The sequence below is a fragment of the Carassius gibelio genome, chromosome A9 (genome assembly GCF_023724105.1).
Source record: "Carassius gibelio isolate Cgi1373 ecotype wild population from Czech Republic chromosome A9, carGib1.2-hapl.c, whole genome shotgun sequence".
Taxonomy (NCBI): Eukaryota; Metazoa; Chordata; class Actinopteri; order Cypriniformes; family Cyprinidae; genus Carassius; species Carassius gibelio.
The window spans coordinates 14,936,702-14,948,958 of NC_068379.1; the positions used below are offsets into that span (position 1 = coordinate 14,936,702).

The 12,257-nt window shown below is 37.1% G+C and overlaps 1 protein-coding gene across 7 annotated transcripts; it reads right to left on the bottom strand.

The window, feature by feature from the left end:
• Nucleotides 1–77: 77 nt before the first annotated feature.
• Nucleotides 78–12,247, bottom strand: LOC128019709 (intraflagellar transport protein 88 homolog). Of its 7 annotated transcripts, XM_052605854.1 has the most exons (31): nucleotides 11,919–12,233; nucleotides 11,481–11,567; nucleotides 11,334–11,396; nucleotides 11,186–11,245; nucleotides 10,800–10,853; nucleotides 10,652–10,715; nucleotides 10,440–10,509; nucleotides 10,221–10,311; nucleotides 10,043–10,147; nucleotides 9,860–9,962; nucleotides 9,641–9,755; nucleotides 9,298–9,529; nucleotides 9,133–9,203; nucleotides 8,941–9,027; nucleotides 7,034–7,133; nucleotides 6,535–6,621; nucleotides 6,248–6,434; nucleotides 6,002–6,110; nucleotides 5,701–5,851; nucleotides 5,109–5,224; nucleotides 4,974–5,026; nucleotides 4,831–4,896; nucleotides 4,641–4,747; nucleotides 4,261–4,321; nucleotides 4,084–4,128; nucleotides 3,780–3,839; nucleotides 3,642–3,671; nucleotides 2,354–2,398; nucleotides 1,965–2,012; nucleotides 899–1,012; nucleotides 78–541 (listed from the first exon to the last, which is right to left on the bottom strand). In XM_052605854.1, the coding sequence occupies exons 2-31, from the start codon at nucleotides 11,565–11,567 to the stop codon at nucleotides 420–422; spliced, it is 2,703 nt and encodes a 900-aa protein (XP_052461814.1). In that variant the 5' UTR covers nucleotides 11,919–12,233; the 3' UTR covers nucleotides 78–419. The 7 variants fall into 7 exon arrangements, with proteins under 7 accessions (XP_052461814.1, XP_052461812.1, XP_052461813.1 ...); XM_052605852.1 differs by having other exon boundaries at nucleotides 3,642–3,839; XM_052605853.1 differs by lacking the exon at nucleotides 1,965–2,012 and having other exon boundaries at nucleotides 3,642–3,839; nucleotides 11,919–12,234.
• Nucleotides 12,248–12,257: the final 10 nt, after the last annotated feature.

The window sequence follows — 12,257 nt, forward strand, 5'->3', positions numbered from 1 at the left end:
GACTGTTTGATACTGAATAATGATCATGATCCGCTTGAGCTGATGCAGAAAAATCTCACATTGATCATTGACAAATCTTAAAGTCATATGCTGTGCTTTAATATTTCTCTTACAATGTCTTTAGCTTCACTTTATGCAGGTCATGCAAAAGTTTATATCTTTACAAATAAATTCACAAAATAATTAAAATAAATTTGGATAAGCTGTATTTTTTCCAAAATGTAATTATACATATATATGCACAAGATGCACGACTATTAAAAATTACAGTAAACCATAATGAAATGAGATATAAAATACCTCTGCATGAATAACTGTTATTTTTAGTACTACTAAAAATACAGTACTATAAAATTCAGAAAAATGTAGTGCCTTGACATATATCAGATTTTCTACTGAATTGATAACTGTTGCACACATCACTCAGGCAGTAAGTCATCTCCCAGCTCTTCATCAGCAAACTCATCTTCCTCAGTGCGTTTCTTTGCTGCAGTTTTTGGTCTCTGCATTTGAGGCCCCAAAGGATCAACATAAGAAGCATCTAAAACAATCAATACAATACAATCAATACATTTTAATAAGGACAGACTAGGCTAGAAGCTTTCTTTTCTCCTTCACACAAAAGAAACAGTTCTTAAAGCTATTAAATAAATTAGCCAGGTAACATGGAAATGTAAGAATTTATCATCATGCATTCGGCAGACGCTTTTATCCAAGCAACTGCTCTCAAAGAGTACTTTTCATCATGCCACACATTCCCTGAGAATTAAACCTTCGTATTGCTAGTGCCATGTCCTGTTGTTTGTTTACTGCAAAATGAATTATTCTACGATTTTATCTTTATAAGTCACAATGACAAGAACCCTCCTTGAAAATGATGGGTGCTGTTGTTTCTCACCTATTTCCTGCTGAGTGCTGGCCTCGTATGGCTCATTGGACCCTGGAAGAGTTTTCAGTTTAGCGCTAATTCTCTCACCCTTTGCACTGGTGCCATGGTTGCTCTGTCCACTGTCTGAGAAAACACACCCAAAAAAGCCAGCGTTGAAGTGGCAAACATTTCTGGAGTGAGTGTTATTTTGCAGTTGTGTCTGTTCAGATTCTTCTTAACACTATCGGCAATGTAAGCCATGCTCAAACGCTACGAAAAAACAGTGTTAGAATGCTGATTAAAAAAAAAAGCAAGAAAAACAACAGCTTCAGCTTGCACTTGAAGCAAAGGCTATGTGACACTAGAATCCCAATTAAAGTGAGTTCACTCTGCAACCATATGACTTGCATTATGGAAAGCATATTTGGTGCATAAAGACAAAGGGACACAGCTGCATTTCACATCTCAGCTGTGATGACTGGAACAGAGGACTGAGGGGCAGATGTGAGACTGGAGTCTGGCAGGCAGGTAACTATGGGATCTTTAAACACCCCAGCGACAAAACACAAAGGCATTAAAATGAAAAACCTTTTGCTGACATACAGTAGTTTTTCCTACCATGTGCACCTGAGGATTCAAAATAAACATTTTGTCACATATCATCACTGCCTCCGAGTACTTCTACTGTTTGTATTCATAAACGCATCTTCAGAAGAGTACAAAAAGAAAATGTTGACAGCAAGCACTCTGATACTAGGATAATGTTGTTCAAGAGTGTACTTGTGAAATATTTCACTGGTTTATTCGCACTGTGCTTTGCAAACTAAAGGAAGTTGTCAGTGAGAGTGGGATATTCCCTGGAAACAGTGGTTTTGGCATATAAGGCTTTCACAGCACATGTTTGCTCTCTATTGTGCGGTGATTGAATTTACGTCCTTGGACGCTGTATCGTTACGGGGAACTGCAACATCATTTTGACATACAGACTGGGCAACTGGGTTTGAAGTTTTCCATGAAGCTTGCAGCTATGAGATTTTTGTGTTTAATCATCCAGAGGATTGATCATCTAAACTGCATAGCGAAATACAGTACATACCTCTGCCCTGCTCCAGCACAGGACTATACTTAGCTTCTGAGCGAGAAACTGCAGAGAAAAGAAAGGAAAAAGCAGAAGACAGAACTCTGAAGAGACAGTGGAAAGGCTAGACAGAGAGCAGATACATGAGGCCTACAAATGAGGTTGTGCTATACAACAATGAAGATTATTTGTGAATAAAACAGTAAACTTAGCATTACATGTTGAGTTCAGTTATGCCTGCAGAGCAGAATGAGGAATAGATGGCATCTGTAACAAAGCTGACTAACGGGTGCAGGAGCAGCAGTTTATTAATGAGCAGAACGCAATGTCATGCTTGTTTTATAGCTGTACAGGAGGAGTGTGTGAGCTCTTCCTCTAATGTATTTCTGTAGTGTGTGTAGTCATACCACTGGCTCTCAGAGGAGGGGTATTGATGGGGCTTGAGCTGCTCCCTTTCAAATGCACAGCCACGAACAGAGAATAACAGAGATTAAAAAATAAAAGAGAATGAGAGATTGCTTACAAAATGAAGATTAAGCTTATAATATACCATATTTTTCGGACTATAAGTCGCACCTGAGTATAAGTCGCATCAGTCCAAAAATACGTCATGATGAGGAAAAAAACATATATAAGTCATATTTATTTTGAACCAAGAACCAAGAGAAATCATTACCGTCTACAGCCGCGAGAGGGCGCTCTGTGTTTTCAGTGTAGACTACAGGAGCACTGAGCAGCATAGAGCGCCCTCTCGGGGCTGGAGACGGTAATGTTTTCTATTGGTTCATTTCTCTTGGTTCATTTCTCCTGGTTCATGTCAAATTAATTATGATAAATAAGTCGCACCTGACTATAAGTCGCAGGACCAGCCAAACTATGAAAAAAAGTGCGACTTATAGTCCCGAAAATACGGTAAAGAGAATGCAGATTCCAAAGAGGAGAAATTCAGTTCTGTCCCAATATGAGCAATTCAATGGATGTGACTATATGCTTTGTCTGACTGGCTGTAAAACCATTAAACTACAACTGAAAATTTGAGGTCTGTGGGTATTTTTTTTTTTTTTTTTTGTAATGTACTTTTACCCAGCAAGGATGTGGGTGACATTATCATAATTTTACAAAACCCTTGTATTTCAAATGAACGATGCACTTCTAAAATTTCATCACAAATAAAATGCTTTAAAAAACAGCACAGATTTGATTCAGCAAGATCAAAAGCGAGAGAAATATCTTGTAACAACGTAAAAGTCTTTACTGTTTCAAATTAAATGCTGTTCTTTTGAATTTTCTGTTCATCAAAGAATGTTTCGTTTGCACATAAATATTAAGTAGCACAACTATTTTCACCATTGATAAGAAATGTTTATTGAGCAGCAAATTAGCATATTGGATAAGAAAACAGTTATTTTAAACCGTATTAATTTCTCACAATATTAGTTTTTACTGTTATACTTTTTTTTAATTGCAGCTTTATTGATCATAAGAGACTTCTTTCATAAACATGAAAAAAATCTTACTGAACTCAAACTTTTAAATGAATGCATCCCATTACTTTTCTTATTTTCCAGAGTAATGAGAATTATTACTAAATTACATTTAAGAACACAAATCAAATCCACAATAAAACCAACCACCTTCATAATAAAGTAGCTTCCTATCATGTCTCTATTCTACTGAGGCAGGGAGTGATCGTACCACTGGGCTTCTTGGGGTTTGAGTCGCATCCTAATGTTTCAGAAGACGTGAAAAAAAAGTGTTGGAAGAAGAGAGCAGTGAGATGCAGTAAGAGGCGGAAAACAGTCACTTGTTTAAAAAATGAGTGTGCTACATGACCTTTGAACCCGGCACTGCCTGAACCTGATAACTGGACATCACCTAACAAGACTTCCACATCTGATGTCCCAGAAGAGAAATACATTTTTAATCAAATAAAATATCACTACACTATAATTTCAAAACAGATCACAAACCAAAAGTCTAGAGTGAAGTTGTTGGATTCGAATTTCTAAATCATCTGATTTAGGGAACGGGTGTCTAAGACACGTGCTTTCTCTTTTTGAAAAATCACATCACAGGACTAGCAGTCTCCACTAAGCTTGTCCACCTGGACGCTATATTAGGGGAATTACAGTCATACCACTGGGTTTCTTAGGGAGAGTGCGTGTAAGATGTGAAGTATTTCCTGTTTACCAACAGCGACAGATTACAGGTTGAGGTCGATGGAAAAAGTGAAGTAGAAGCATGTATTGAGTTAAGGACTAGTATTTGAGTTTAAAGGTTGATCGATGAGGTTGAGTTCAAAGTGTCCACTCACCACTGCCAGCACTGCCTTCCCTGCGGCCTCGAGCACTGCTGTCCCTGCCAGATCTCACCCTCTGTGTGTGTCAATAACAGCACGCTGTCAGATATTCTCCAGAGGTATTTTACACACAGTCCAACAAACATGTTCCTCAATAATTTACGATAGGTTTCCTGGCTAAAGGAACAGGTGACGAAGAAACAGAGATAAACTCTCTCTCTCGTTCTAAATTCGTAAGATTGAAACTCTCCACACTTGATTTAAAGACAGTCGTTCCTGAGTATCGTTCAAGACAGTTGTTTTTTGTTCACTCTCAAATTCCACTCAACTATTTTCATCCATTTAAGGAAGCAAAAGAGGCCAGCATTTAAACAGTATGAGAGAAATCTGGGTACCTGCTCTCTGATCTCCTTCATTTTTTCAACTTTCTTGAGTTTGGTGGCATAATCCTGCACCTCTTTTAGTCCCATATCTGTGCACAGCCTGACTAGGAAGCGTAGACCTGGCCGACAGAGAATGACATGAGATGCAGAGCCGCTAGATAGTCACAGAAAGTCTAAATTAAACAACTGCTGAGCACATTACATTCAACATTTTCAGGAAATTTCCGATGAATGTCCTTGTAGGTCTCAAGTGCCTTCTGATAATTCCCTGAAAACAATAAATCATGATTTTGAAGGCGCTGAGACGATAGCTTATGGTTAAATTGATAATTGTCAAACTCATACCACTTCTCCTGTAACAGCTAGCCACCATCAGCTGCCACTTCACCTGTGTCGGTCTGAAATTCAGGAAAAGTTATGAAAATAAAAATCTCCAGACACATGCAGAATATTCGTGATAAAAATGATATAGTAACTTACTGAATGAGGGTAGCTCTCTCAAAGTACTGAATAGCTTTTTCACAGAACTGGGTGTCAATGTAATATGCTCCCAGCCATTCAATGACACTAATGTTTGAGGGAAAATACCTATATGACTGAAAAACAACACCATTTAATTATTATTTCTTTAATTATTATTATTACTGTCAGTTCTCAGTGATTCAGATACCTATAAAACATCCAATGAAATCTGAACTGCAATCTGCATTATAGACACTTAACGCATATCTTATATACTTTCTTAAATAACTTAAATAAAAATGTAAACATTAATTAAAACACAATTATGTAAATACGCATATTTATTTTGCAATTTGAAAGGAATAAATACATTTAAACAAGTAATTGTATAATTTATAATAAAAAATATTACAATTAATGAGATTAGTTATTTTTATGTAAGTTACATTTAACTACATTTTAAAACATGAATTAAACTTTCTTATTAAGAACATTAATTTGTACAAAATTCCTTGTATTTATTTTTAAGTGGCACTTGGAGTCCTGCACATATTATACAAACATCACTTGAAATATGAGTGATTTTGCGGTGGGATTTTTTATTTTTTACCTCATAATAGTACTGGAAGGCCTGAGACTTGTCTCCTTCATTATCATAAAGGTCTCCCAGTTTTGCCAACACCTGAGCATCTGTGGGGGTCACACTTGTGAGCTGCATCAGCCATTCAATGGCCTGATGAGGGTCCTCCAACATCTCATATCTAAAGCTGCTTAAAGAATATGACTTTTAACAAGCAAATAAACCTAAACTTACCATACTTATGGCATTCTATTTCTTAGCAACAGAAATGACAAAAACCATCACAGAACAGACTTTCATTCAATAAAACGGACATGTTAAGGAAGGATACAGATTAGCCAGCTGGTACATGACCTGAGCACTGTTTCTGAGGATAGCGTGCAGTTTGAGGAAGCAGTCCAGGGCTTCCTCCAGTCTACCCAGCCTCTTATAGCTCAAACCTGCATGAGGACACAGAGATTTCTGCTTTAATTTTACTATGCTCTTAGTGTCAGCTGAAACATTTCAAATGTAGAAAAGTTAAAGTACAAATTTCTCATGTGATGTAACCATTAGGATGTCATGTGTGATGGCTGACCTAAGTTATAGAGAGCTTCAGTGCAGGATGAGTCATTATGAAGAGCCTCCTTATAAAACTCTGCTGCTTTCTCATAGTCCTCCTTCACAAATTCTGTGTTGCCTTTGTTTACGAGGGCAGCGGGGTTGTAGCGGTCAGCACTCATGGCAAGTTCAGCATAGCGGTCAGCCTGATCATAATCCTTTTCCTGGAGAAGACAAATAATAGGCAGGTGAACCTTATAACACTGTGATAAATACAGCAATGACCAGGTTTTTGAAGTCAATGCTTTATAGTGATATACTCACCAAAAAGTACAGAAAAGAAAGATTAGTGGCAGCAGCGCTTTTTACTCGACTGTCCTTCTTCTCAAACATCTTTAGTGTCTCAACAGCCTGGAAACAAAATAAAACTCTGTCGATTAAGCATATTCATAGTGACTTCAAGGAAATTAGTTATAGAAGTAGATTATTTACCTGAATAATACCTAAATACATGTGAGTTACATCACATTACAATTGCTGCTACATGAATGACAGAAGCAATGCAACACAACACAACACAATATACACAAGGCCTACAGCAGAAAGACACACACACATTTTCTTCAACAACACAAACATACCTCAGCCTCAATAGTCATGCAGATGGACAGGCAAGAAAACAAAATAAATTGGACCATTGAATGTGTAAAGTGTTATAAGACAGAAACAAGGGTTCCACACAGACATAGAGCGATATGGCTCTGTTCTGTGGTAAAATATCAAATGCAACATAATTTGAGTGTGTCTCCAGGGACCCATCTACCTGTCTGAAGTCCCTCTGTCTTAAGTATGTAATAGCTTTATTGATCTCCAAGTCATTGGCAAGCTCCACGTATTGTGAACCTTTCACCATGTCCACACACCTGAAAAAGTACCAAATTAAGCTTTAGGACAAACTCTTCAAATTGTTTAATTTAGTCTATTATAAATGGTTTCAACTAAAAATAATGAATTATAATTATTCGATACAATTCATAAATATTGTCAATGGAATGTCATGGGCAAGGGTTGCCCTTCAATGCCCTCTTGTGGAATACACACACTATCATTTAAAGGGGTCATATGATGCGATTTCAAGTTTTCCTTTCTCTTTGTGGTGTTACCAGCTGATTATGTATAGATAAGATCCCTAAAGTTGAGACTAAAGTCTCAAACCCAAAGAGATATTCTTCATAAAAGTTAAGACTCATCCATACCCTGCTAAAACGCCTCGTTTAAAGATGCCCCCACATGTCTACATCACTGTGTGAGAAGATTTGCACCGCCCAAATATTCACGCGAAGAAAGAAAGCGTGACTTTAATTCTCGCTGCAATATTGTTGCCACCGCCGCCATGTTGTAGAGGCGCTGTGTGTTTGGTTGTGAAAGCGAAAATACTTTGCTTGGCCTTCCAAAAGAGGACACAGCTAGAAATAAGTGATTAAGTTGTATTTACAAACCTGTTCCAGAATAGTTTAAACCAAATATTTGTGTGTGTCCAACGCATTTAACGGAGGACTGTTTCCTGAACCTACAGTGCCGGCTATTCTGACTCACAGCCTGTAAGTATGTTTTCATATTAAAGGAATTTGTCACGGATGATTCAAATGTGAGTTTTGAGCAGTGTAGAGTAGGCTTGTTGTTTTTCATTTCTCCAATCACAAATGCAGACATGATTTTATGTTTACGCGGTGTGATGCACAAGGCAACTCGTAAAAAGACAGTAATTATGTCCCCACTGGATGCTACAAATTCCTCGTTTGTAATAGGTTTTATAGTTTTTGTCTCGTCACCCAGGGACACAGTATGGTGAGGGGCATAACATTTCCGTCACATGCTTGAGGTATTCGGCCAATCACAACACACTGGATAGCTGGCCAATCAGAGCACACCTCGCTTTTCAGACCGGTGAGCTTTGTAAAAATCGACACGTTTTAGCAAGGCGAGGCATAGAGGAGCAACAATAATGTACACTATGTGGAAAATAATATGTTTCTTTTAACCTTAAACCATTGCATTACACCAAAAATACAAAATAAAGTTATTTTTAACAACGTCATATATGACCCCTAGTTTCAGCTAGGTATTTTTGTTGGTAAGTGATAACACGTTACGATAAGGTTCCATTAGTTAATGTAGAACAAACAATGAACAATAGATTTATTACAGTATTTATTCATCTTTATTAATGCTAGTTAATGAAAATACAGTTGTTCATTGTTAGTTCATGTTAATTCACACTGCATTAACTAATGTTAACAAGCACGACTTTTAATTTGAATAAGGCATTAGTAAATGTTTAAATTAACATTAACTAAGATGAATAAATGCTGTAATTGTTCATGCTTAGTTCATGTCAAATAAAATAGTTAAATAATTTTCACTAATGAACCTTTTTATTGTGTTACGTTTTAAAATAAGTCTCTTCTGCTCACCAAGACATTTTTTTTTTACAAAAATACAACAAAATTTAAAACTTCATTTATTCCTGTGATGGAAAAGCTAAATATTCAGCAGCCATTACTCCAGTCTTCAGTCACCAAGTGATTCTTCAGAAGTCATTTTAAATATGCCAATTTGCTGCACAAGAACCATTTAATATTGTTGTCAATGCTAAAAACAATTGTGTTTTCAGGATTCTATGATGAAAAGAATGACCCAAACTCATGAACAGTAGTATAAATAACTCACCAGTCAAACCCAGCTGCAAATGACGACTCAATGGCTGGAGCGATAAGCTTGGCTGAGGTCATAATGTATTTTTCTGCTAGTGCTTTCCTAGAAGGAAAAAACAACACAAAAACACTGAAAACACTTCTAAGAATAATAAATGCAAAGCAGAAGTATTATAGATCCAACAGAATGTTTAATACATTATAATACCTCTCCCTTTCCATTTGGTGAAGCTTATCGTTCTTTATAGCCTCAATCACCATGTTTCCATGAGGGTCATCCTAAAATTAAACAATAAATAAATAATTAAAATAAAAAATAAGACAGAATTTAGTTCAAATATATGACTAACAAGCACTTGAACTATACACTCACATTTGGAGGAATATACTTGTCATCATCATCAGTACCGAGAGGCACACAAATGAGTTTCTGAAAAGCTTTTTTCATCCTCTCACGGTCTCCAATGGCATAGTAACATAGGATGAGATTGAAGCCTGTCTTTATGTTGGGGCTCTCACTCATGATGTACTCAAAGGATGTGATGGCATCGGAGTACTGGCCCATATGTATGAACACAACTCCGATGTTCTGCATGATCTTGATCCTATATAATAAGATAAACGATAAATGTTGAGAAGCACATAAAATTGCCTAAGACGTGTAAATTGATTGTTGCAAAACAGTTCACACAGCATATGCAACTACAAGTACTGACCTCATTGCACTGTGGGCATTTGAGATCTGATCCAAAGCCATGCGGTAAAATTTGATTGCCTTTGTGTAGTTCTTTTGCTTGAAATAGATATTGGCCATGTTCACTTTCAGTCGTCCTATAGTAGGATAAGCAGTTACAGAAAACCTGATATTAGAAACGCACTTATATCAAAGAGGAGTGAATATGAGATATTTTAAAACACATCTGAAATTATCTTACCGGCATTACTAAACATTTTGTTCTTCACAATGACTTGGTAAGTGTTCAAGGCCTCGGTGTACATGTCATTATTGGCATATTGGTTTGCTAAATTAAACAACACCTGAACAAAGCATAAAAGAGTCATGTATACCTTAAGTTTTCAGTCAAGACATGCATTTTTATATGGAGCAATGAACTTACGGAGTAGGTCAGATCCAGATTGATGTGGTCTGCAGTGCCTGTTTGTTCTCTCTGTCTCACCAAAGCCCTTTCCTTCCTGCCAGCCTCCTTGGCTTTCTCTAAAGACTGTAGAAAAAAAAAAATCATTTAAATGTCAATTCTATAAAATCACTTAAAGCAGTTATAAAGCTATACCTACCAGCTGAAGATCCCCACGAGCATGAGCGAGACAGCTCTCCTCTATCAAGTCATTCACCTTCTTTTCGAGGATCTTTATCTTCTCCTCTGGACTGAACGAGAACACTATTAGACCCAAAAGGTGTACATCTCGGAGTAAAACTAAAGATGTCAAGTGCGATCTAGTAAACAAAACTTGTCAATGACTTCTCAAGCACTATGGAAGCAGAGGGAAGCATACGTGTCTTCATTCCTTGTTTCTAAAGGAGGGGCCGGTCCTTTTGATTGTCCCAGTGGATCAAACACCGAGCCTGGAAATTCAAACAATTAAAATGAGGGAACCTGTCATATTTTCACCAACTCAGAAGTTAAAATGTATTAATCAGTAAGTACATTTCAAGCATAATGTGTCTGGACAGCACATGTGCAAATGTGTTTCATGTGTGAAAGTACCTCTAGCTATAGATGACGAATATCCTGCTGCTCGCACAGCAGTCATGGGACGAGCTGCACCATCCTGTACAACCCGCAAAATTAGAAAAATGCATAAAACCTCATTGCATATGACATAAAGGGCAAATAAACAAGAGATTTATCCCACCTGAACAGCTCCAGTCATAGGCCTTCCCATAGCAGTGCCAACAGGCATCCGAGACTAGATATTAACATCAGATATATATAGACATAAAATGAAACCAAACAGCATCAATATACAACCAACATCTGGCAAATAGCTTTACAATCCCTTATTGAAACATGAAATGAATTCAATACCCTCGCCCAGAAATCTGTTTGTTTTCATAGCTATCAGATTTGACTGTACTGATTCTGACTGTATAGGCCTAATCTCTCACCTTTTGGAGACCTTCACCTTTCCTCCCCTGACATCTGTCTTCCTGATTATGAGACATTGCACATTCTAGCATGCTATCATTCTAACTTAAGCTATTGAATTTTCATTAGTGTCAATCCATATTCTTTACTTACCCCATAAGCTGTTCCAAGCGGTCGCACTCCAATCGCAGTGCCAGGATATTTTGCGGTCATCTAAAAATATTTTAATTTAGTGACTATTATTTCTGGTCTGCTTGACGTTTTATACTGCAGCTTAATCAGCAGGTGCAATATAACTTACTGGTGGTCTTCTGCCATGACTAGTCCTGACTGCCTGCTGAAAGCCCTCATCATTGTGAAGGTCCTGCAGGGACAGGAAAATCATGATGCATAAAAGGAGATTATGAAAATTAATAGATGCATGTCTAATGTCTAAGTATTTGTGCACCTCTCCGTCAAAAGTCGGATTGTAATCATTGTAGCCAGTGTACAAATCATCCTCCTCTTCCTCTGGGACAAGATGCACGTTCTCCATCTGAAACAAGAAAAAAAATAGAAAATGAATGCATTTTTAATAGGGTCTTTTGATATGAATGCTATATTTGTCAATATGTTTAATAAATAGGCTAAATAATTACAAATTATATATTTTTAAAAATAGAAGGCTAATGCTTTTCAGGCAACAATGCAGACACTTTATCAAAGTTATAGCTACAGTGAGAACATCTATAAAACAAGACAAAAAAAGCAATTTTTACAACGTTTAGGCAGTATTTTGAATAAATATGCGAGTTACATTGTTTGCATTGCTAGTTGACACCACGTATCTCGTACACTATGTAACTGCCAACATCTGAGGTTTGAGAAATAATATAATTTTACTTACCTGGTTAACAGATCAGTTTGTTTGCAGAAATAGAGAGCCAGTTAATAGCCGTATTGAATAGAAATATCCTGAAAAACCGCGTATGTAGCCCAACAGCAGCTAGAGCTCGCTAACTATGCTAATGAACAACACATCGGTTGTTGCTAGGATACAGAGACGGATTGCCATAGGCTACACACTGGCGACATAACTCTGTTTCGCTATTGGTTATTTCATTGATTATATTTGCGTCAGTGTTTTTCTTTTTCTAATATTACATTTCTAAATGTACGTATGATCGTCTTCTCTGCTCTAATCCAAGGTATTATCCTGCTGTAAAAGTCCTGATGTATTTAGGCG